Genomic DNA, 26,981 nt, shown 5'->3' with positions numbered 1-26,981 from the left:
AACAACAGCTCACTCTGAGTGACTGTAAGTGCACCCTCAACTATAAAGTGTTAAACAAAACAACAATAAACATAAATGAAGTGCACACAGGTAGAGGGTGAGACACATGACTAAGAGCGTGCAACAAGAGTTGTACAGGGAAGATGGAGGAAAAAGGAAGAAACTCATATGTGGAAATCCCCCAAATCCCAAACATAACAGAAAGGGAAGAATTTTGGGAAAAGAAACTCACAAACTGCAGGAAAAGCAAAAGAGATTATTCAACAAGGAAAACCTGAAGAGCTGTGACTCCAATTATCCATCTATTTAGGAATACAACCAGTAATAAGGCTTGTACATGGTGAGAATAAATTGCCCCTCCCAAAATGTGATAGGGCAAACAAATTGATGAAGTGAAAACACGTGAATGGAAGTTAAACAGAAGAGTAAAAGGTAAAGAAAAGGAAAGAGAAAAGAACTATCAGCATTTGGGCAGAGACAAAACAGGTTGTGGTTCCAGCAGAGAGGGAAACTAACCACACACACAGAGGTCACCGGATCGAGCCCCGTTGTCGATAGATAGATGAAAATTGAGATTAAAGGAAAATCTTTGCAAAAATTGTTTGGTTCAGTTTCATAGTTGGGAGTCACTCTCTTCATTCACAGCCCAAAAGTACAATATTCTCAAATATTAATAAATATGTTCCAAATGTTATAGAGACATTTTAAGGCTTTGAGACTTTGTAATAAATATCACATTTTTTTTCCTGACCGAATGTTTTCAGAGGTCTTATCTTACTAAGTAGGGTAATCTGATACAGATGTAGCAGAACTCCAGAAATAGAACAGGAAAGGAAACTGCGAGTAAGCTGTCATGCTATTACATTGTTAACACCATGCAGTTCCTGAGTGTGCTGTCATGTACCTGAAAGCTTAGCAGATGACTGTCATAACCCTACTCAAGTGCATAGTTACTGTATAGTTGTTTATGTCTGCGAATCATTAGGTTACAATCCATTCACAAAGAATTTTTTCATACTTTCCAAAACATATCTACCATAAGAGGCAAAGAAGCAGTTATGAAGCTTCAGAATATACACCTGATATACTTCCATAATTAATAAGCTCTGATCATAGTATGGTTGGGGAGAGTGTTGGACATATGGCACAATACTCATTCATGTGACTAGTATACATTATGTATTTCAACGGTATTGGGAAGTACAAGGTATAGTGCTATGGAAGAGGCAAGGTTGTCTTGAAGCGCATAGACTAAGCCATACTGCCACCTAAGCCATTTGGAGTCCTTTTTGTGAATTGAGGCAGCACAGAGGAGTAATCATTTGATTTATAAAGTATTTTGGAAAATTGCCTAACTTTTACATTTTACAGTGACTTAGCTTTATTTGCTGAGATCAGGATTTCCCTTTAAAATGTAGGTTTTCTCATTTGTTGTCTAAGATCATATTCCCTAACGTAGAGTTCTGCTTTTCCGATTGCCTGCAGAGGACACGTGAAGGAACAGATGCTGTGGTTCTGAATCTGAGCTCCAGGAAGCAAGACGCCCATCTACATTACCAATTTCTTTTATTCACACGGTGGCTGATACACCGGCAGCAACATAAAGGAAGATACGTCTCTCACACACTGTAGGGTCTTTTGTCTAAGGCACATTGAATATTCAGGAGGAAATCTGTTAGTCCCTTAAAACAACACAGCTGTAGAGTTTGATGCTTAGTATTTACACATTTATTCAGTAATTACTGGTGAAACATCAAGCTGACGTAGTGCAAAAAAATCCTTTGAGATTCATTGGACCTTACTCTTTCATCTTTACAGATGTAAAGGATTTTTTGTTAAGGTTTCTATTGTGCAGTCGAGCAGCCGTGGAGATGTTTAATTTAACAGTTATCGCGGTGCCAGATTTCAGTTACGTAGAGAATACATTAAGGAACACAAATTGGAAGGTTTGTGATATGACTTTTAGAAACTTTGTGTCTATCATTACTTTTTTACTAAATTTCTCATGACTTTTTTCTGCCCCAATCTATGTATTACTAGAATGTCAATAATTACACAGATTGTCTATACAAATAAAGTAGAGAAGATGCTCTCTCCACTAGAACAATTCAGAATTCAATTGATAAAAAAAACCCTTCTTCAAGGCAAATTTAGTATGAAAATGTGATCCTGTATTTTCTCAGAATTCCATTTAAAGTGTTAGAATATTTTTTATAAAATTAAAGTTTTCCCATGCTGTAAATCCAGGAACAATATAATAAGTAGTGCCAAAATTAGAATTTCTTAGTTTGCTCAAATTTGGTCAGGAAATTCAATGTTCCTTATTATGCCCTGGGGGTTACCGAGTTACCAGAGCATAATAAATATAGGATGAAAAGAAAAATGATATTCATCTCAAGACTCACCTATTTTGTTGGCACAGCCTCTCCGTCTGGTCCCTTGCGCAGCTAACTGCTAAGGCTATGTGCACACGCTGCGTTTTTTTGACACTGCGTTTTTGTGCATTTTTGGCCGCTAAAAACGCGGCAAAAACGCATGTGTTTTTACCGCAATTTGGTGCGTTTTTGGCTGCGTTTTGCTGCGTTTTTGATTTCTGCGTTTTTCTGCATTTTTCCAATGCATTGCATGGGGGGAAAACGCAGAAAAACGCAGGAAAGAATTGACATGTCCATTTTTTTTTAAGCTCAAAAATGCAGCTTAAAAAAAAAGTTGTGTGCGGACAGCAAAAATGAAAACTCATAGACTTTGCTGGGGAAGCAAAGTCATGCAGTTTTGAGGCCAAAAACGCACCCGAAAAACGCGCAAAAAACGCCGCGAAAAACGCACTGTGTGAAGTTACCCTACCTCTTCTTTCCTTCTGCATTGCTCGTGCCAATACACTTCCTGCATTCTCACTCTGAACAGTGGCTTCCGGCTGCAAGTGTCACGGTAGTGACAATGGAAGTATGATGCGACACACTACAACACAAGGGGTACACCGGGGACACTTTAACAATGGTGGGCCCTAGCGCTAGTGAGAGGATCGATGGGACACCTCCTTCACTCACCTCCATCTGTACCCTACTCTCCTAGCCAGTCCCTATACAGGTTCTGCACCTGTTGCCGAACAGGGTACCTGATTCCCTGGTAGCCTCTGTATTAACCCTGGCTAGTGAGTGGGCAGGTGAGGGATGCTAGCCCCACCGCTGCACTAATAAAACACCAAAGGAAGGAAAGACAGACGGGGGAAACACAACAACAGACAGCTGCAGCCAGCACCAAGACTGCAGCCAACATAGCAACTTGCAGAGAGCACCAGCTCCTTCCACCACTAAGCCAAGCATCCAAATGAGTAAGTGAATACCCAGCACCCTCTACTGGGAGCAGAGGGTGTATATATAGGGACAAGGAGTTGTCCAAACCGGAGACACCTGGGAAGATAATGAGAATGCTTGCTGGCATTAACTCTCTCCTCACCAAGAGAAAGAGAATACATTTAAACTGCAGAGTTTCAAGGCAAAGAGACTCTGGTTGAGAACCTGTCACTAGTCTCTACAACAGAGAGATGACCGTGACAGCAAGCCGATTCCAGAGAATCAGAATTTTTGGGATCCTTCTGGGTGAATTAAATCAATTTGAGCTACTCTAATTAGGATAAACTAAGAGAAAAAAAACATATTTCACCAACAAGCATTATATCTATAGGTAAAAATTCACCTTTAGCAGTTTTTTGTTCAACACTATAAGAGCTATGTTACCCATCTCTGGAACCTTTTTATCATTTGCACCTATACAATTACCAAGGTCACATCTATATTGTGTCCTAGAAAATTAGGATTGCTTACAGTTGTGATGTAAGTATTAAATATCTAAGTATTATATATCTACAGAGTGTTTCAGGCAACATCTTGAGGTTTTGTAGAGAACAGACACAGGCTTATAAATTGTCTCTTGCTTTTCCTCCTTTTTATCTGACTTCTATGTTTTCTCAGAGACGATAGATTTTTTTTTTTCGCTTATCTTCTAAAACACATAAGAAAGTAGATATTCTGCCCAGAGGACGCAACCAACGCTAGAACAGATAATCTATTTTTACAGTCACCCTCTCTAACAATCATATTGGTTTACTTACAAAATTACATATACAAGCTAAATAACTGAAGGTGTAACCCAATGTTGTTCTTGTATGTTACAAGTAAGGAATACTTGTTCATGTCTAGGAAATCAATGACATAGTAGAGATCTGCCTTTACAAGCTGGGAAGCCATATTTGACAGATTTAGATTGGGAGGAACAGCAATTGTTACTAGACCCTCTTCTCCCACTTTGTCTTCATGTATGGAGGGTAATGGATAGGTGATTTTATAGTGAGCTCTAGAATTCACTTGTCACTCCTTGTCTAGGCATACTTTATCTCAGATTAGGTTTTTGGCTCTATTGGTTTGGCTATCCAGGTAGAGAAGGTGGAGCCCGGTCACAGAGGAATTTCAGACCACAACTCTGTATTACTTATACTCCTAATGGACCAAATAGAGTATAGAACTCCCTGGAAACTTAATCCCTTTTGGGTGAGGCTTATAGGCCCCAATGATAGAATCACTGATCAACTGGAAAGTTTTGTAGCTGTGCATGAAACTCCCCGAGACATTAATTTATTTTGAGATACACTTAAGGAATATCTTAGAGGTTTCCTTCCTTCTACTGTGTCATATAGAAAGAAAGTGACTTCCAGAGAGTACATGGACTTAGAGTTAGGGGAGGCCGAACGTGCATGTATATCTAAGCCCACAGAGGCAAATAAAGTAAAGTGGTTGCAATTTCCATGTCTTTATGCACAACATATTGATACTAAAGGCCACTTTACACACAGCGACATCGCTAAAGCGATGTCGTTGGGGTCTTGGAATTCGTGACACACCTCCGGCCGCTTTAGCGATGTTGTTGCATGTGACACATACGTGCAATCGAAAAAGGTTGCTAAATCGTTCAAAATCGTTAATCGTTGACATGCTCCCCTATTCCCAATTATCGTTGCTGCTGCAGGTGCGATGTTGTTCGTCGTTCCTGCAGCAGCGCACATCGCTATGTGTGACACCGCAGGAACGAGAAACCTCACCTTACCTGCGGCCGCCCGCAATGAGGAAGGAAGGAGGTGGGCGGGATGTTCCGGCCGCTCATCTCTGCCCCTCCGCTTCTATTGGGCGGCCGCTTAGTGACGTTGCTATGACGCCAATCGAACCGCCCCCTTAGAAAGGAGGCGGTTCGCCGGTCACAGCGACGTCGCTAGGCAGGTAAGTAGTGTGACGGGTCCGAGTGATTTTGTGCGCCATGGGCAGCGATTTGCCCGTGACGCACAAACGATGGGGGCGGGTACGCACGCTAGCGATATCGCTAGCGAGGTAGCAGCGTGTAAAGCGGCCTTAAGACTAAACATAAGTTGTTTTTTTACCCATTGTCTTATTTTGAACTGGTGGATCAATCTAGCAAACCATTGACTTCTATGGTTTGTCAACATAATATGTCTAATGCTAGTCTCAAGGTCAGAGCTATAGGTGGCTCAATAGTAAAGTCTGCAGAAGGCATTACTAATTGTTTCAAGCATATAAAGACACTTTATACAAATCTAAAGGCCCAGTCACACACAACGACTTACCAGCGATCCCGAAAAGATGCGACCTGATAGGGATCGCAGGTAAGTTGCTGGGAGGTCGCAGGTGAGATGTCACACAGTCAGATCTTACCAGCGATGCAGGAACAATACAGGTCGCAGTAGCGACCTGTATAACGATCTCAGCAGTCACTGTGACCCTGTCACACAGTGTCAAACACAGCAATGTGTCCTGCCCAGCAGGACATCGCCTTTGAAGAAAATGGCCTGGACCATTCTGCAATGACTAGAGATCTCACAGCAGAGGCCTGATCGCTGGTAGGTGTCACACATAACAAGATCACTAACGGGATCGCTACTGCGTCACGGAACCCGTGACTCAGCTGCGATCTCGGTTGTTGATCTTGTAATGTGTGACGGTACCTTAAGAGTACTGTAACTATAGATGATTGCCTTTGATACGGATTTACAGTTTTCTACTCTTAAGTGAGAGTTAGCAAACCTTTTTAGATGCTGATATCACTCTAGAGAGTGACATGGCCTCCGGTAAAGTAGCGAGCCCAAATGGGTTCCCGCTGAAATTGTATGTTAGATATCAAAAGACTTTAAGTCCCCACCTACTAGAGGTTTTTTTTTTGCAAGTGTTCCAGGGCGAGTCTTTGCCCACTTCTTTTTATGAAGCTATCATTATTGTATTATATGTATTATTGTTGGGTAACAGTTTAAAAAAAAGCAAAATAAAACTGGGAAGCCCGATGCAGGTGGGACATTATTCGGGAGCATGGGTAAAATTATTAGAAATGCTTCTCCCTAGAATTGGTGGTTTTATTCTTTATTTTTATGCATGATGAGGGACAAAGAAGTTATTATCCCTTCTCCTACAAATCTGTTTACTTAGTGAGACTTTATAATAATGCTCTGTATATTCATTTATGTATATAGGTGCACATGCCGCCATTTATTTTGTGTGGGAAAATTGGCACAGGACAAATGTAGTATTTTCTGCAGCCATTCAATAATTGGCCACCTGTGTAATACTGGGAAGAACAGGTTCTGTGAGAGCCACTTCTAGTTAGCAGGTCCTAGAGGAGGATTCTGATTCATTTATTACATCACAGATCAACATTTCATGCTACAAAATACTTTCAAACATCCTTGTCCCACATGTACCCTCTGTAGCTGAAGATGTGAATTCTCTGAGACATGCTGCTAAGGAAAGACTGTCAAGAAATACCATGAAAAATGTTGCAGTTTTTAGACAGTCCCCCCCCCTAGCAACTAATCTGTCTAACTGGCTTTAAGCATTATTGCCAACTCTTCGTGAACATCTGAGAGACTTAAGGAAAAAAGGGAGACCTCAGAGTAGAGTTATTAAGTCTCCTGGTCCTGGGTGCTGCTGAAAGCTCCTTGGAAGCAGAATTTCTAGGTTTCTTGTGTGCAATGCATGCTTTCATGAGACTGCTTTAGACCCAGACATACTATACAGGGATGGGTAACCAGTTATAGAAGGGATCTAGAGGGGCATTGTTTAAGACATAATGTAGTAGTTACAGAAAACTAATTTCTGCTTTACATGTCAATCAGAAATCTTGTGCACACCTATCCAAGAAAGAAGGCACTTTTGACCTAAAGGGAACCTGTCACCAGTTTTGGGGCCTATAAGCTGCAGCCACCACCAGTAAGCTCTTATATACAGCATTCTAACATATGTATATAAGAGTCGAGGTCTCTGTGTAGAATGTAAAAATCCCTTTATAATAAACTAAACGGCCGCTGCGGTGGAGTTGGACCAGATGGGCGTCTTTGTTCTCCAGTTCCGGCGCCTCCTCTTTCGGCCATCTTTGTCTTCCTTCTTCTGAAGTCGGGGTGCATGACGCGTCCTACGTCATCCACACTCACCGGCATTGAGGTCCTGCGCAGGTTCACTTTGATCTGCCCTGAGCAGGGCAGATCAAAGTATTGTAGTGTGTCTGCGCGGGACCGGCGTATGACGTAGGACGCGTCATGCACACAGCCTTCAGAAGGAGGACGATGATGGCCGAAAGAGGAGGTTCCGGCACCAGAGAAAGACGCCCATATGGCCCAACTCCACTACAGAGACCTTTTAGGTGAGTATTATAAAGTGCTTTTTTTGTTCTACACAGTGGCCTGGGCTCTTATATACAGCATGTTAGAATACTGTATATAAGAGCCCGGTTGTGGTGGCCGCAGCTTATAGACCCAAAATCTGCTGACAGGTTCCCTTTAAAGTGTGGTTTCAAACATTGAAAGTTATGACCTATCCCAGCAGATAAATTCGCAAAGCAGGTATATGTATGTATGCTATTGCTTAATTTAGTCTACAACTGAATATACTTGGATTGTAAGGAAATTGAAAGAAAAAGATGTATAGTCCAGTGAAGGTCCAGTATAAAATTCAGCCCCATCTAAGTGGGAGAGGATGAACTGGGCTGTCATAAAACCAATTGGTTGTTTCCTCTGTTACCATTTTAGTATCGATCATTCAAATGGAGTTTTAGGCACCTTATAGACCTAGTTGAGTACCGTACATTGGTGCATGAAGGTTTGTGACCTTCAGAATTTTCCATATTTCTGTATACATTTGACCTAAAACTACATTAGATTTTCACTAATGTCCTAAAAATAGATAAGTAAAGCCAAATCAAATAAATGAGTCAAAAACTTTTGAGTTTCTCATTTTTTTATTGGACAAAAAAAAACAATCCAATACCTCTTTTAAATGTTTCCTGTAATTGTTGATTAGTCCTGTATATTGGTTTGAAGGAATTTTAGCCCTACAGATGGGTTGCAATAATCTTTTTTTAAGAACAATGGTTCTTCTTTTTGCAATCCTGCCATGCACATCATTGAATTTAATAACCTCATAATGGTGGACTCATGTGAGAGAGGCCTTTAGTTACTTAGATGTTAACTTGGGTTCCTTTATGACCTCACTTTTGGAGTGATTTTTGTTCCTTTACCACTTTAGGAGAGAGAAATTATGGGCTTGAATTTCTTCCATCTGACTGTGGATTGGTGAAGTCCAGCATCATTACAGTTGAATTTCTAACCTTTACCAGCTTTGAGTGTCAACAATTCTTCTGAGGTCCTCAGAAATCTCCTTTATTTCTTACCATGATACACTTTCCCAAACATGTTGTGAATATCAGACACTGATATATCTCTGTTCTTTAAATAAAACAAGTCGCCTACTCACACCTCAGTGACATCTCATTGATTGAAAAAAACAGACTCCAATTTAACCTTATAATTAACCTCAATTATCTGCTAATCTTAAATGTGCACATACTTCTCACTCACAAACATGTGATTTTGGACAAATTTACCCATTTTTTTATTATGTTCTTTTTATCTACTTCCAAGACTTGTATGACAATGTGATACATTTGTAGGTCAAATTTATGCAGAAATATTGAAAATTTCAAAGGGTTCACAAACCTTCAAACACCACTATAAGTTTATTCTCAAAAGCATTGTAGCAAGATAACAATACATAATTCTATTAATCACATTAAACAAACATATTACACAATAAAATAGAATGTCAGTGATGTCCATAATATGTAAAACCTGGCCAAAAAAGGTCGTCTGTCAGATGAGATTCAGGAAAGGATCTGAATTGTAAACTGATTGTGTCCCCTAATCTTATTTTATACCACCCAGTGTGCCCTGTTACAGGACAGTTTTTGATACATCTTTTTTTTAAATGGTAATTGTACTTTCAACAAAGTTTGCATAAATCAATAGTACAAGATGATATAAAAACTTTGTAATATACAGTACAGACCAAAAGTTTGGACACATACAGTTTGTTGTGTATTTGCTTTTGAGTATGCCAATACCCCATATGTGATTAAAAACTATTGTTTCAGCACACGGCAGGGCTGTGGACAGTTGATGTATATATACAGTGCAGACCAAAAGTATGGACACACCTCATTCAAAGAGTTTTCTTTGTTTCAATGACTCGGAAAATTGTAGATTCACATTGAAGGCATCAAAACTATGAATTAACACATGTGGAATGAAATACTTAACAAAAAAGTGTGAAACTGAAAATATGTCTTATATTCTAGGTTCTTTAAAGTAGCCACCTTTTGCTTTGATTACTGCTTTGCACACTCTTGGCATTCTCTTGATGAGCTTCAAGAGGTAGTCACCGGAAATGGTTTTCCAACAGTCTTGAAGGAGTTCCCAGAGATGCCTCGCACTTGTTGGCCCTTTTGCCTTCACTCTGCGGGCCAGCTCACCCCACACCATCTCGATTGGGTTCAGGTCTGGTGACTTTGGAGGCAAGTTCATCTGGTATAGCACCCCATCCCTCTCCCTCTTAGTCAAATAGCCCTTACACAGCATGAAGGTGTGTTTGGGGTCATTGTCCTGTTGAAAAATAAATGATAGTCCAACTAAACGCAAACCAGATAAAATAGCACGCCGCTACAAAATGCTGTGGTAGCCATGCTGGTTCAGTATGCCTTCAATTTTGAATAAATCTCCAACAAGAGGGACAATGTGTTGTCAAATTACTCAGCCCATGATACTCTATGGAATGAGATGGGGAAGGAGATGTGATGTGCACTGCAGAGTGAGAAAAGAAGCAGAGGGAAACACAGGAAAATCATGCTCAACTTGTAGCAAGCATTTTACCTCTCTCCAGAGGTGGATTAATGGGAATTTATCAGCAGGTTTTTTCTACCTCATCTGAGAACAGCATGATGTGGGAAAAGAAACTCTGAATCCAACAATGTATCCCTTAGTTTACTGGGTATAGCGGTTCTGATGCAATTAGAGTGTTTAGGTTTATTCATGCAGCCCCCACCCACACCAGGCTTTCAATATACCATGTGTAGAGACATTGAGGAGTTGCTAATCCCAAAAGGGGGCGAAGTTGGAGAACATAGCACAGGCCAGCTAATCACAGCAGTGGTATTGTCCTAGTGATTAAAAAAAACTCAGTTTAAGTAAACAACAGCACAGTAGCTTGACATGTGATACATCATTGAATACATAACAAAAACCTCAGTATATACACGAGTGCTTATTCTGAAAATTTACTTTAAAGTATAGTTAATTACTTACAGCAAAGATGGAACTGCAGCTGTATATTGCCCAGGCCAAAAGACTACTACTCCAGCAGGATACAGCTAAAGTATAGTTAACCTTTATAAATTGTGTCAACAGATGTAGAAACAAAATTTAAATTAACAAAGAAATAAATAATACAGAGTTGGATAAGTAGTACGAGTAGCAACTAGGAAAAAAATAGTAGTCATTAAAAGACTACCGGACCCACCGGACATGTTTCACCAAGATTCAGCTTTATCAAAGTTTTGGGTGCTATGTCGTACCCGCCCATAATCTTGCGCCTGCGCATTTAGCTCACCGGCGCGAGCGAGGGCAGCTGTTTTCTGCTCTGCTTGCGATATGGCAGAGTGAACTGCGCCTGTGTGAGAAGGCCTAACTGCACAGGCTCGAGATTTGAAAATGCGACGAGGAGGATGACGGAGGGCGTCATCCCGTCAATTAAGGAAGGAGAACAGCGATCAGCGGCAGGAGGGGGATAAAGGAGCAGAAAGTGAGCCCGACCATCTGGCCAACCAAGGTTATTAGCATACCTAATGGCCAACAAGTTTTATAAAGTTATTTTTGGGGTCTGGAAGGGGAGTCAGGGCCAAGGTGCACCTTCCTAGAATGCACCCCAGAAGCTGCAGAAGGTAATTCTTTTAGTTTCGGTAGGCTTTGTGCAATAGAACACTGTCTGACTTACATCTCTGATTGTCCAGTGCTTGTGCACGTTGGCAAACATGAACCCATGATGATACCAGATCAAAGTTAAACATTATGTTGTGGATTGTTCTGCAGATTTTTCACAATCACAGGAAACACATCAGAGTGACCCTAATCTGGAAAGAGTGAATAGCTGTATATAGAGGAATGTATACATTCATAGGGAGTGGTCTTAATAGAATGTCTTAATAATTTTTGTTGGTGTAGAATACTAAATAATATTTGACTAAATATAAAAGTTTTAATTTTATATAAGTTTGGTAAGTAATTGTCTTAGAGTAATTTGTATATAAGTATCTTATCCAGGACTTGATATGTGCTGGGCTTCCAGTCAAATGTAAACGCACAGCATCTTGGAGTTTAAGGGAATGTGATGTGATCAAACATAGGCTCCCTCATACTAAATGTACTTTAAACGAGGTCCTGGAATTATGACTGAGAGGATAAATCACAAAGGTGGACCCCCCCAATAGCATCTCCTCGCCTGGCTCTTCTAAATTGACCATTCTCATCCTATATGTAGTATAATCATGCATAGCCATCCAGGGAAAAAAAGAAGACGGTAGGGGGCCTGCCCCCATGACTAGTCATCTCTTGATCTGGGCCATCTTTGTAAATATATATCCCCTTAAACACTGCAGCATTTCAGAGTAAAACAAATATTTGTGTAAGGGAGCCTGTCTCTGATTTATGCTTCCGGTGGTTCAGGTTCCCAAAGTGGAGCCAGGTAACAGGAAGCCCAGTAAGATGCTGTGCAAGTGGAAAGGTCTTTGATAATGAACCAGACGTTAATCCATGCTCTTGGACTTATCTGTGTTTTGGATAGGAAGGTCACATTCTAATGTGTCTTTCTAAAATAGAACATTCAGATTTATTTTCCACCTTGTAAACTAGCTTGTTTTGGAAAGTCCGGATACCGGCTGTACAGTACCTTGTGCCAGGGAAAAAAAACATTTTGTACCTGATATCAATTTAGTTTGCCCAGATTAAGAGATTTGAGTCGACACTTCCTGCCACTAAATGTTTACATTCAATCTTCCAGATGAATCTCTTCAGCCTTCTGTACCGGGTAATGACAGTCTGCCCAGCTACTGCAAAAATGACGAGGGAGACATTTTCCTGGCAGCCGAGTCTTGGAAACCCAATGTTTGCACGAGCTGTGTCTGCATGGAAGGGATGATCAGCTGCTACTCCGAGTCCTGTCCGCCTGTAACCTGCGAAAGACCAGTTCTGAGGAAGGGTCAGTGCTGTCCATACTGCATTGGTGAGTACCACAGTGATACATGCGTCTGAGATTTGTACATACATAGACAATTTACGGGTGGAGGTCATATTTTTGATACTTCCGCTGTCTTAGGAAATGGGAAACAAGTTATTACAGTAAACCTTTTGGTTTGTAAAGTGCTGGAAATATCAGGTAAGCATGTCGTCTGCGAAATCTTGTAGATAAAGCTGACATTTTTAGGTACTCTAAAGGAGTGTTTGACCTATTTATTCAGCAAGACTACTCCCACATTTGATATCATATATGAACTCTATCTTTTTTCTTTGTTTAATAAATAAATAAATTAATATAAATAGCTAATAATTCAATAATTTAACAAGTTGACGCTAACAGTGTCTAATTTCATAAGAATGTGCTTCTATCCAATGTACATCTACAGTAGTGTTCCTCAGCCAGTTGCTTGAGAGTTTGCATGCGGTTCTCCATCCTTTGTATATGGATCATATCCCATTGTCATCAGCAGTAAAGGTTTATTTTTTTGGTTTGAGTAGCCCTTTTTTTCCGATTACAAGTCTCTCTGAGAATGCTTCAACAGTTCCAGCTACATAGGTCTTCAGCGATTGATCTGCTCTGCAACCAGTCCCGGATTACGGCTAAAAATTGGCCCTGACACACAAAACCCATCAACCCACATATATTTCCCCTCTAGGCAAACAACAACTTGGAGAAAAATACCGCCATACAAGGATCATATAGTTATCATACTACTGACCATACCAAAAAATCCCTCCAGTTCCTGAGTTTCGGCTGTAGTGTTTGTCCAAAAGATCACCAGAGCTGGCACTCAAGACAACTAGCAAAGGAGCTGTGGAGGATTCAGTGCAGAGCGTCCAGGACGCTTAACATATAGGGAAAGCTCCTTCCCCTTTGGACATTTCTCATTGCAGCACACAAATTAAAATGTCTGTGTCTAGTTTGTGCAACTATTGTGACCACCAACCAAGGTGTTCTTTACCTTCATGACCTTTCACCTATCTAACACTGATGAGTTAAATTGCCAATGGACTCCCTTTAGTGAGTGGGCGCTAGTTTTTAGCTGACATTAACATGTGGCTACTGTCATACAGTAGAGAGTGCAAAATGGCTGGTTTTATTTAATCATACATACTTCTAAATAATATACACGTGCGAAGCGCACAATCCCTCTATGTAACTTTCCCCACCAGCTGAGTGCACAACTGGATGCCAGGGCCCCAAGCTATGATATTCCAGCATGTCTTACAGGCTACCACTAAATTCCTAGGGCTCTGTCATTAGCCACATGGTGCTGCCACTCATAAAATAGTACCCACCAATCTTTGGGAATCTATTAGTTGTTTTACCTAACTAAACCACTAAATTCCTAGCACTATTTCGGTAACCACATGGTGGTGTTACCCATAAAGTAGTACCAAGCAATTTTTAGGAACCTATTAGGTATTTTTCCTAACTTAACCAGGGGCATACTGATATACTTTAGGGTAATATGGTGTTGAAAATCGCCATTATTATATCAGTAGCCTAAGAATGATGTAGAAACTGACTTACAAATTCCCTTTATGTGTTAGTGTGCTGCTACAATGTGCACTACAGCAGTCATGCTTGGTAATAAACAACATTCTCCACCAGGAATATAGTTCATTAGTCCAGATGTGACTGCATTACCTCCACCGATGTGCCACACACTATTCTTCATCCAAATCTAGAAGTCCCAATTACTCCTCAAATGACAATTATTCATGGATAAAATACTTTTGTTGGCTAATCCAACTAATAATTTCACAGCTGAGAGTGGGAGACTTTCCCTTAGCGTTTTTGGTAGAAATATGGATTGGACATGTTGGATTTCAACCTTTTGTATGTTACTGTTGGCCAACACCTGAATTGTTTGGTATCTGACTTTCCACCTTTTACCATGGAAATAACCTGCTTACATTAACATACTTGTTTATGGCAGAACCAAGCGGGAAGGCTGTTGGTCGAGAAGACACTAATCACATGTCTGCAGCCAGTTTTACACCCTAGTAAGATCAAAATAATAATAATAATAATTTTATTTATATATCGCCAACATATTCTGCAGCACTTTACAATTAAGCGGGGGCATATACAGACAAAGACAAAACAAAGAAACACAAAATTCAACAGTTACAGAGGAAGTGAGGGTTCTGCTTGCAATTTATAAGGAGATGGGGAGTTGGGGGGACACAATAGGTTAAACGCGCTTGTTATGTACGGTGCAGCCTTCATTAGAATAAATATGGGTTTTCACATAAAGCTGCATGGTCCAGTCATCAGCCGGTATTTGTCTAAGTGCAGTTACTGTGTGCTATTGGGTGCATGGAGGGTGTGGACACAGATGAATAGGAGGGAGCAGATTAAGGTTAACATTTAGAAGGAGGAAACGAAACGGGGAGAGTTAGGTTAGTGAGTTGAGTTGATAGGCCTGTTTAAAGAGATTTTAAAAACATAGGGGCTAGATATTAGTTGTATCATTTAGGGTAGTACATTTCAGAACACTGGTGCAGCACAAGACAAGTCTTGGGGACAGAGGTACAAGATTCAGACTATGGAGGATGTTAGCTGTAGATCTGTTGCAGAAAAGAGGGCACGGGGTAGGGTGATGGACAGAATTGAGAGATGAGATAAAAGGTGGTGCAGAACTGTGAAGAGCTTTCTGAATGAAAGAGATAAGTTTGTATTGTATTCTGCATCGGATGGGCAACCAGTGTAATGACTGGAACAAGGAGGAGGCATTAGTGAAGCGGCTGGACAGAAATACGACCCTGGCTGCTCCATTGAAAACTTATTGGAGAGTAGAACGTTTAGTTACGGGGTGACAGATCAGTAAAGAGTTTCAGTAGCCCAGATGAGAATAAGAGTGACAGTAAGGGGCACTTTGCGATGTCGGTGGGGTCAAATCGAAAGTGACGCACATCCGGCGTCGCAGTCGATATCGTAGTGTGTAAATCCTTTTTGATACGTTTAAGGAGCGCAAAAACGTCCAAATCGTATCATTGGTGTAGCGTCGGTCATTTCCATAATTTTGGAAGGACCGATGTTACGATGTTGTTCCTCGTTCCTGCGGCAGCACACATCGCTGTGTGTGAAGCCGCAGGAGCGAGGAACATCACCTTACCAGCGTCCTGCGGCTCACGCCGGCTGTGCGGAAGGACGAGGGTGGGCGGGATGTTTACGTCCCGCTCAGCTCCTCCCCTCCGCTTCTATTGGCCGCCTGCCGTGTGACGTCGCTATGACGCCGCACGACCCGCCTCCTTAACAAGGAGGCGGTTCGCCGGCCAGAGCGACGTCGCAGGGCAGGTGAGTGCATGTGAAGCTGCCGTAGCGATAATGTTCGCTACGGCAGCTATCACCATGATATCGCAGCAGCGACGGGGGCGGGGACTATCGCGCTCGGCATCGCAAGCATTGGCTTGCGATGTCGTAGTGTGCAAAGTGCCCCTAAGTGTTTTTACAGTTTCAAAGGTGAAGAAAAGTGGGATTCTGGAGATGTGTTTAAAATGCAGATATCATGAGCTAGTGAGTAATTGTATATAAGGAATAAAGGAAAGTTCTGTGTCAAATTTGACCCCCAAGACAGCAATCGTTCCGCTTGGGAGTTCTGGTTGAATCACAAAAGGTAAATGAAATATAAGGCATAGGTGGGTTAGCAGAGGGCGGAAACTCAAGAAGGTCAGTTTTGGAGAGATTCAGTTTCAGATAGAGGGAGGGCTTGGTGTTAGAGACAGCGGACAGACAATCCCTGGTGGTTTGTGTGAAGGTGGGGGTGATGTCAGGAGAAGAGGTGTATATGTCATCAGCATACACATGATACTGGAAACTAAATCTGCTGCTGATTTATGGAATGCAAAAGATTAGATCCCTGTCTATACTTTTAAACGGGATGTCTCATGAAGACCCCACCTTTTGCAGATGGAAGTCATCACTGTAATTGGATGATTTAGCTTCTAACACCTCCAGCAATCACATTCACCACAGGGGGAGCTATTTGTAAACCCCTTTCCGTTCTTGATCATAGAGCTGGGAATTTCGTTTTCATCTTATTCATATGTCCTAAAAGAGCTCTTGTTTTCTACATAAACTAAGGATGCAGAAGAATAAAAGAATTTGTCAAAGAAGAAAAGCAATCTTGTGCTATAGCACAAGCTATTCTAACACTACTTTCTACCTGCTATGCCAGTGCAATTTAAACCGTACGTTTAATGCAATATTAATGGCAGCCATAGCAAATTCATTTGTAAATTGTCTATTTTTCCATCATACTTTCAGTCACTGTAACTTTAGACAGGTGCAAATCACAAAATACTTAACATTTTTTGTTCAGGGTTTTCTTTTCATACATGTCATTAAATTACATTTTTGATGCCACATACCAGACTAGATTTTCAAGCGAGTTACAACTGGTGCATTCATAGACATTTTTTTCTTTTATAATTTACTATTTTTTTTTCATTCCAGTCTTATAAAGGAGTATTCTTTTCAGAAAAGACTAAACATAGGGAAATACCATGGTCCTTAATTTCACACTTTTACAATAAATTTCATGCCTCTCCCAAGTCATAAGTATGTAAGGTATTGGGATGAAGGGATGGAAGTGAAATATTGTCTACATAGCAGTCTAGGATGGAAAGTACCGTATTTTTCTGATGCTTTTTTTTTTTAGCAGGAAAATGTATAACTAAAAAAAGCATGCATCAGTCCGAAGTAGGGGGGTCTACAAGTAAATTATTTCCCTGATTGCTTCCTTGATGATCACGCAAGTGTTTATAAAGCGGACTACCGAGTTATTAAGTGTATGTGTGCACAACATTTTTTTTAGGTGAATTCCGCCTGAAAAAGCACCAAAAACCCCACAAAAAAACAATGTCCATAATGCTAAGCAACGTCAAAATTACATTTTTTTTTACCTGCATCAGGCTTCGAAAGCCATGAAGTGGCTAAAAGAAGTGACTGGTCCATTCTTCTGGTGGCTTCAGCTTAGCAGCCGCCAACATGTTACACTGTATTTGGAATAGAAAAAACAACCCACTTGCGGCATAATAGTCCAATAAGACCTCAGAAAAGACAATTCAGGGAAAGCATCGTCAGCATTTTCCTGAAGCATCTTCTACTTCAAAAACTATATGGCAATGCCGACATCTAAATGTGCTCATGGAGCTTGAGAAAATCTTTTTGTATTTCAGAAGGAATGATGACTTAATTGGAGGTGAGATCACTTTTGCCCAAGGGGAAGAGGCAATTAATTTTCCTGAGGGGCCACATGATAGGCCGAGACTGGTGTGGAAGGCCGAACCAATAGGCTGAAATTATATTTTCTCAATATAAATATTAACATATTAATTATAATTACTATATTATATTAATATTGATTGTATCCCTTAATATTTTGCAGAATTAAGTATGCTGACATCCCCCTATATATGGTATGAGCGTTCACGCAGCCCCCTATATAACGTATGAGCCCCTATATACATTATGAGCCCCCCACATAGCCTCTCTATTTACAAGATTCAAAGAAGTCGATCCAGCATGGTGCATTTGATTAAAAATAAAAGTCCTTTATTGAAAAACCATTAAAAAGTCCATTATGCCATGCTAGGAGTCCTAGCATGGCATAATGGACTTTTTAATGGTTTTTCAATAAAGGACTTTTATTTTTAATCAAATGCACCATGCTGGATCGACTTCTTTGAATCTTGGATACTAAGGGAGCGGGCTGACTCCAAATGGATCCCTGCATGGTGAAATGATGGTATCCTAAAACAAAGTGGTGTGCTGGACACACCCTTGTATATGCTTCTGTTCCTCTCTATTTACAGTATGAGCCCCCACATGGCCCCTTTATACAGCATGAGCCCTCATATAGCCCCTTATATACATTATGAGCCTCCACATAGCCCCTCTAAGTACAGTGTGAGTCCCCACATAGCCATTCTATATACAGTATGAACCTCCACATAGCTCACTATATATAGTATGAGCACCTACAGTCTCCTACATATAGTATCAGCCAACATTCAGTCTCCTAAATACAGTATGAGTCCCCACACAGCTTCCTAAATACGTTATGAGCCCCACATAACCCCTATATACAGTATCACACGCTACACAGCACACGCTATGATGTAACGTCATCGCGTCTACTGTGCCTCGCGCTGATTGGTTGAAGACAGAGCCAGCAGCACCATCCTCCACCAATGTGTTCACGACTGTCTGCATCCTGTTGATGCAAATAGTGGTGAAATTGGACGGTGGGCGGCAGCAGGAGAGGGCATGGTCCTGCTCGTAATCCTTTGTTTTCAGCACTTTGCCTGACTCAGTCAGGTTGTAATGGAACAGCCAGAGTGCTGGATGTGGCCCATGGGCTATACTTTACCCAGCCCTGTTTTTGCCCCATCTACTGCACATTTGTTTCAATTAGGATTTAAGAACTTAACTCTCAATTTCTCTTGTGAGTTGAGTCTGAAATAAAAAACATTATTTTGCTATGAAGATATTATGGGCCTCATCTATGAAAACTGTCTAACAGTGAGACTGGACAGGTTGGTACACGTGGATCATGGCAACCAAGCAGAGCTCAGATTTAGTTCTTGAAGCTGCTCGAAAAAATTCAAGTAGATCTCTGACTGGTTGCTATGGGCAACAGACAATTTAACTGCTACCGTTTTGGTTATTGGGAATGTAAGCACACAAAAATAATCTTACTAAGTAGTTTGTGTAATCCTGTAATTCTCCTTATCACTTCTGATTGACCACAAAGTACAGAAGTGTGCTCATCTGGCGGAGTGATTGTGGTGGAGCAGGACTTGTGAGGCGGCTATTCAGGGGTAGCCCAGTAAGATCAGCTATTCTAGCAATGGTCAGTAGTGGTGTAAAGGACTCCCTAAAGCATTATTACAATGGGAAACTCCATTTACTCAATGCTTATGACACCATAGCACAAAATGAACCTTTTATAGACAGTTACATCGAAAGCGTTAATGCATAGAGAGGTTCATAAACCAGTACATCCATAGCTCTCTCCACTTAATAATATAGCAAACGCCATTATAACGGAAATGCAGCCTATGTCCTTGTTTAGTGCTAGCGCTTATGAGGCGACTGCCACAAGGTGATAGGAAAACCTGACACATTTCACTTTTATAAGCTTTAAAGGTCATGTTCTTGCCGCTAAGCTACATGTTAAGCCGAGCAGTCTTTGGCGAGATTAAGAACATTTTATAAGCCAATCTTCTGGCAATTAAATGTTACTTTTTGTGTTGGAACAAGACTCGTGTCATATGTGTAAGATCTATACCCGAGATATCCTATACTGCGCTCGCCACACACTACGGAATTCAGAGGTCTTCTCTAATGATTAGGCCTATAACCAGACAGGGTAAGATGGGTAATATAAAATTTAACTTTTAATAATTCATTATAATACGGGGGAACAGACAAAACACAAAAGGCCGTCACCCTGATATAGTGAGGCGATATAGAGGCACCATTGTTCCCTGTTTGACTATTCGGGATCATTACTATATCGCCTCACTATATCAGGGTGATGGCCTTTTGTGTTTTGTTTTGTCTGCTCCCCCGTATTTTAATGAATTATTAAAAGTTACATTTTATATTACCCAGCAACTTACTCTTTCGAATTTTTGGGGTATTTTGCTCTATGGTATTGTTCTTATAACCAGAGGGGAACGTGGAATGTGGATTTGCCTCTCACATTGATTTTTTTATTAATGTTGTACATCTTTTCAATGCACCTACAAAACTAGACACTAGAATAATTACACTAATAAAAAAAAAGTCTGAAAACCAAGCAATATTAATTTCATAGGACACAGGGCTGTGTATCTGTTGCCTTCGTGTTAATGCAACTAATGTTGGCTCTTTGAAATCTGCGTTGTCAAGAACATATTTAGGCGGCTTTGTGATGTTCTTTAGTCAGTGTACGAGATGAACCATGACAAGCGTCAGTACTCCGGATCTCCTGTGAGTATATATTGTTCACATGAATAATACGAGGTGTAAAGCGACGGTGTGGCCTGTTTCTCTTGTTCCCCGGAACGTGTTAATTAGCAGATCACTGATGCCTGTTTATTCTTTCTCATCTTTTTTTTTGTTACATTAAAAAGTCAGAGAGATGCCGGAAACTGATGTAACCCTAAGTGGTGACCCCACACCTTACCTCTTACAGTGACTCTCACGGAATAACAGATCATTTTGGCTCTGTCCTCAATATTGTTGTACGATTTTGCAATAATATATATATAGATTAGATAAAGATTATTTTTCTGTAATTATGTTGAATCTGGGATACTTTAAAATGGTAATGTGAGTGCGGTCACAATGTGATCTGCAGGTTGTTGCTCCGTTGACAGGCAAATGCCCAAAATTCCAAATTATTTGCATTTGAAGCCTCGTTTGCAGCATCTTGCTAGATGCAGCACAGATACACTTTAATTTAGTTGCTATTTAGACCAAGACATGATTGGAAATAAGTATTGGACTGTTTATGTACTGATCAGAGCTACAATTTGTTCTCTTCTATCTGGAAATATGTTTGCTTGGACTATTTTTTTTACGTTTATGCTGAGCACCACTGACATTGGCCGTAATAACTGTGCTGAAAATGCTGGTACTATCTTCCACAGATTGCTTGATTATAACCAGAGATAATGATTCTACCCTCTATTGTAACTGGACTCCATTATCTGAATCTGGAAAGTCCTCTCCAGTCCATTCCTATTAACAAAAAATAAAATTCACAAAGTAGACTCTTGACTCTTTAGAGGGGTTGAACACAAGTTAAATATTGATGGCTTATCCTTAGGATACCATAGGTCATCAATGTCTAATCGTTTGGGGTGCAACACCAGGCACCCCCACCGATCAGCTGTTCTCAACGCCGGTGGCAGCAAGTAGAATAGGTCATCATTGTCTAATCGGTCGAGGTCCAACACCAGGCACCCCCCACGATGAGCCGTTCTAGGTGCTGGCAGCAGCAGGTGACTAGAAATGCTCAATTCTGGAGGTGCTCCATCTTCTGATAGCGGCCTCGGCCAGATACCACACATCTGCCTCCTACTGATTTCAATAGGAGGCGGATTTGCAGTACCCGACCACAGCCTCTATCAGAAGACAGAGCATCTCTGTAGCTGAGTATTTCCAGCTGTCGCATTCGGCACTTGGGACAGCTGATCGAAGGGGGTGCGGGATGTCGGACCCCAGCCAATCTGTCATTGATGACCTATCCTAAGGGGTACTTTGCACGCTGCGACATCGCAAGCCGATGGTAGCGATGCCGAGCGCGATAGTGCCCGCCTCCGTCGCAGCTTCGATATCTTGTGATCGCTGCCGTAGCGAACATTATCGCTATGGCAGCTTCACATGCACTCACCTGCCGTGTGACGTCGCTATGACGCCGCACGACCCGCGCCCTTAGGAAGGAGGCGGGTCGCCGGCCAGAGCGACGGTCGCAGGGCAGGTGAGGTCATGTGAAGCTGGCGTAGCGATAATTTTCGCTACGCCAGCTATCACACGATATCGTACCTGCGACGGGGGCGGGGACTATCGCACTCGACATCGCAGCATCGGCTTGCAATGTCGTAATGTGCAAAGCCCGCCTAAGAGTAGTGGACAACCTCTAAGTGAAAATGGCAGGTTCATAGTCAACCACGTTTTTGTGCCTCACAATATTTTTTGTCGTTATGCAGTAGTTTTTACAGTCCAATAGCTGACTGTGAATACCATGCTCATGAATAAAATTAGACTTGTTGGAAATTATTTGAATCGTTGCCATTTTTAGCCTATTTTTTGCTTAGATTTCTGTGTATAATTTTCATGAACAGACATTTTATGTTTTCTGGGCTGAGGAGTATGCTTGCAGTTGTCTGAAACAAAGAATGTTATTAAATTACTATTGTGGAAATGACCTGTATAGCTTCTGGTAGTGATCCAAAATCCATTTTATCCTAGGACTGATAACCTTTATATTTGTGGGTGGAAATTCATTCATGTTTTATGATAATATTGAAATTCTAGTTCTAACCCCCATTAACCTGTCAGGCAGTGCAGCTTCTCTAATTATTTTCAGATATTGTATTAATTTTCATCTGAAAAGCTAAATACCATAGTAGGGAAATAAGCGCTTACAATTGATAACCTTCTGGAGTGTATGTCCATGATAATCTTTTTGCTTATGAATATTTATGTTAATAACTCTATAAGGGCCACATGCTAACATTTTTATATAGCAGAACTGTAAATTTTAGGTATTAGTGCACCTGTTAACATCTGAAAGCAGCCTAATATAGAGACAGAGACCCTGATTCCACTGATATGTCACTTACTGGGCTGCTTACTGTAGTTTTGATAAAATTACTGTTTTATCAGCCGACGATTATCTCTAAAGGACTAATAAATCTACTGCCAGGTGTTACCCATAGTCAAGATCTCTTTAAAACCATGTTCACAGCACTGATTGGCAGCTTTCTGACTATGCACAATGTACACAGAAAGCTATTAATTAGTGGTGTGGGCGGGATTATACAGAGATTAGCTTTCAGAGAACTCAAAGATCTGCAGAAGAACAGCTCAGTAAGTGACACATCCCTGCAGTCAGGGTCTCTGTCTCTACATTATGCTGCTCTCAGATTAAATATCAAATACCTTGTGACAGATTCATTTTAAGAGTATGTGCCCACATAGCAGATTTGTGAGCATTTTAGAATACTTTATATAAGAGTCCAGGCTCCTCTGTATAATATTAAAAAATTGCTTTTATACTCACCTGTGGGCAGTTTGGTCCAATAGATGTCGCTGCTCTCAGTCCAGCGCCTCCTCTCTGCTTATGATCACCGTTCTCATTGCTTACTCCGTGTGGATGAAGCATCCTACGTTATCCACACAGTGTCCTCCAATGTGCTACTGCGCATGCGCAATTATCTCTGCCCTGCTGAGGGCAGATTAAAGTATTGTAATGCACAAGTGCCAGGAAAGGTCAAAGACCACCTGTACACGCGCACTACAATACTGTGCTCTTGCCCTCAGCAGGGCAGAGAGAAGTGTGTGCGTGCAGGAGCGAAATGGAGGACTCTGTGTGGATGACGTAGGACGCGTCATCCACAAGGACCACGGAAAGAGGACGGCGATTGCAAGAAGATAGGAGGCGCCAGATGAAGATCAGCGATGCCCATCGAACCGGAGTACTTTGTAGTTGAGTATAATAAAAGCTGTTTTTTATGTTAAACAGAGTGTACTGGGCACTTATGTACAGTTTTCTAGAATGCTGTATATATAAGGGCTTATTGGTGGTGGCCGCAGCTTATAGGGGGCAAATCTGGTGACCGGTTTCCTTTAAAAGCAACACAACCTTTCTCATAGCTAGTTCTTCATTGTCTGAAGGTAGCTTTGTAGGGCAGAAGATCCTGACCATGTTCTGTGAATCCCCATTTGTGAGGCTCCTTATAACGTCTCCCACCAGTAAGCTACAGATTCCGTTTCTGCTCACTGGACCTCTGGATTGCAAGCTCCCGGATAAGGATTTCCTTGGTCTTTATCTCCTAACTTTCTGTTTCTGTGTAAAGCCAAAGTGTTTATTGGAAATTTATCTTGATGGCAGAAAGCTTTAACCAGTTGAGCGCACAGAGCAGTTATTGGGCTACAGGCTTGGTAACACATGTTGGTTGAGAACTTTCTCCTTGTCATTCAATTTAATCTCTCATTGTAATTCCCGATGTAGTGTATGTATTCTTTTAGCCTGTGTGCAGCACCTTCTATTGATCACTCATTGCAGTCATTCCATTTTTGAGCTGCCTGACGTACATGGACCAATGATTTTGGTTGTCTTATCTGGCAGAGTTGTGATAAGCAGAATAATAGTCAACCTTTTACCAATAGTCATTTAGTTTGTGCTAAGCAGGCCTGACGTAGCTTTAAAGCTCATTTTCCACCATTCTTACCCTTGTCACTAATGGTAGTGTAAAGAAGTAATTCATGCAATTCCAGAAGATCAATATTGCAAAATAAAATCAGACAAGACTTCTGAGTGTGTAAATCATTAGGCTCTATCGGCTACGACAACAATGTATACCTTTTCAATTACTTTCCTTTTTCTCTCTGCAGTGTTGTTTCTAAATTAGTTTTCTAACATAGGTGTAATAGAAAGTAGAAAAAAATTAAAATATTGAGACTATATACGTGCACTGCTACTTTTGGTGCTATATATTGTAAATATACATCACAGTGTATAATATGCTGTATGTGCTTACATTAATTTATATAAAAATGGAAAAATGATATAGTTATTAGTTCACTTTCATATCATGAAGCGCCTAACTCTGGATCTAGTAGATTGGCTCAATTGTTTATTTTGTTCAGAGTCAGTGCAGTCGTTGATATTAAAGGGAACCTGTCAGGTAATTTATGTGTTCTAACCTAGAAGCAGTGTGATGTGTGGCCTAGTAACCCCTTCCTACCCATCCCTGTGTTGCAATAGTGTGTAATGTGAATGTATAAAAATATGTTTTATTACCTATGTATATCCTATGTAAATGAGCTGGGGCTTTAGGCCCATGGGCATCGCATCACCCTGTGGGCGTTTACATGTTTTCTGTGGTATCACGCTCCTGTGGGCGTGATACCATGGATTTAAATGAGCGACGTCACCGTCAGCTCCTGGAGATCCCACGCGTCCGCACTTACCATTCCCGCAGCCTTGTTATCCGGGTGCTTGCTTCTCATCTTCAGACGCGCTCTGCGCATGACCAGAACTTCAGGAGTCTTCTGAGCATGCGCAGTGCACGTCTGAAGCCGAGAAGCAAGCACCCGGATAACAAGGCTTTGGGAATGGTGTGCGCATGCGTGGGATCTCAAGGAGCGACGCGTCGCTCATGTAAATCCATGGTATCACGCCCACAGGGGCGAGATGCCACGGAAAACATGTAAATGCCCACAGGGCGATGTGACGCCCATGGAGCTAGAGCCCCTGCTCATTTACATAGGGTATACATAAGTAATAAAACATATTTTTATACATTCACATTACACAATATTACAACACAGGGATGGGTAGGAAGGGGTTACTAGGCAACACATCACACTGCTACTAGGTTAGAACACAAATTACCTGACAGGTTCCCTTTAATACCTTGCTGAAAAGCACGGAACCAGAAGACTAAGCAATGGGTCCTTACTCATTTTTTTAGGCAGGGTTGAAAAATGAATAAAGTTAATTGATTGGGTGTTATGTCCAACACAAAGACCACGATGGGCAATTAGTTTTGTATTACTGAAAAATCCAAGTGTAACCAATCTTAAGTGTTTTTGGTGCACAGATTATTTAAACATTGTACAGCAATGAGAACTCAACAATCTTTACTTTCCCTTACAATTCTGTCATTATCCTGAGCTATCACACTCAGTCATGTTACCTACAGTGCTTTACTTCCTGCTGCAGTCCTTTCAAAGCACAGAGTAGAGAGATTTCCTGTCTGTGCTTTGAACAGAATGTAGCCTGTCAGTCAAGCACCACCCTTTAAGCGGGCTTTACACGCTACGATTTCGCTACAGCGATCTCATTGGGGTCACGGAATTTGTGACGCACATCCGGCCGCTGTAGCGATATCGTTGTGTGTGACTCCTAGGAGCGATTTTGGATCGTTGCAAAACGTCCAAAATCACTCCTCGTTGACATGGGGGTCCACTCCCAATTATCGCTGCTGTTGCTGGGGCGAAGTTGATCCTCGTCCCTTCGGCAGCACACATCGCTACGTGTGACGCCGCAGGAACGAGGAACATCTCCTTACCTGCCGCCGGCCACAATGCGGAAGGAAGGAGATGGACGGGATGTTTGTTCCGCTCATCTCCGCCCCTCCGCTTTCATTAGGCGGCCGCATAGTGACGTTGCTGTGACGCCGAACGGACCGCCCCCTTAGAAAGGAGGTGGTACGCCGGTCACAGCGACGTCGCAGGCAGGTAAGTACGTGTGACGGGGGTGCGCGATTTTGTGCGCGACGGGCAGCGATATGCCCCTCTCGCAAAATTGATGGGGGAGGGTCTCATGCTAGCGATATCGGGACCGATATCGTTGCGTGTAAAGCCACCCTTAGCTTGCAAAGCCGGCCGCATTGAATGGTGATGTTATGCGGCGGATCCTGTAGTGACTTTGGGTGTGTAGAGGCAGGGAGGAGAGAACCTGTAGAAGAATTGCAGGCTCCAATGAGAAGAATAGTAAGCTAATCAACTAGTGACCTTGGCCAGAGAGCATGGTGCTTGCTGTTCCAGAGTACATTGTCATAAATTAATATA

The 26,981-nt window shown here is 41.5% G+C and overlaps 1 protein-coding gene across 1 annotated transcript in view; it reads left to right on the top strand.

Moving 5' to 3' along the window:
- CRIM1 (cysteine rich transmembrane BMP regulator 1) overlaps nucleotides 1-26,981 on the top strand; it is a 943,646-nt gene that overhangs the window by 850,565 nt on the left and 66,100 nt on the right. The window contains exon 13 of the mRNA XM_075339496.1: nucleotides 12,438-12,659. Within this exon, the coding sequence (XP_075195611.1) occupies nucleotides 12,438-12,659 (222 nt within the window). The remainder of the gene's footprint in view (nucleotides 1-12,437; nucleotides 12,660-26,981) is intronic.

This window comes from Anomaloglossus baeobatrachus, chromosome 3 (genome assembly GCF_048569485.1).
Source record: "Anomaloglossus baeobatrachus isolate aAnoBae1 chromosome 3, aAnoBae1.hap1, whole genome shotgun sequence".
Classification (NCBI taxonomy): domain Eukaryota; kingdom Metazoa; phylum Chordata; class Amphibia; order Anura; family Aromobatidae; genus Anomaloglossus; species Anomaloglossus baeobatrachus.
The sequence above is the reverse complement of the archived record's forward strand: the minus strand, read 5'-3'. Positions and strand labels throughout refer to the sequence as shown.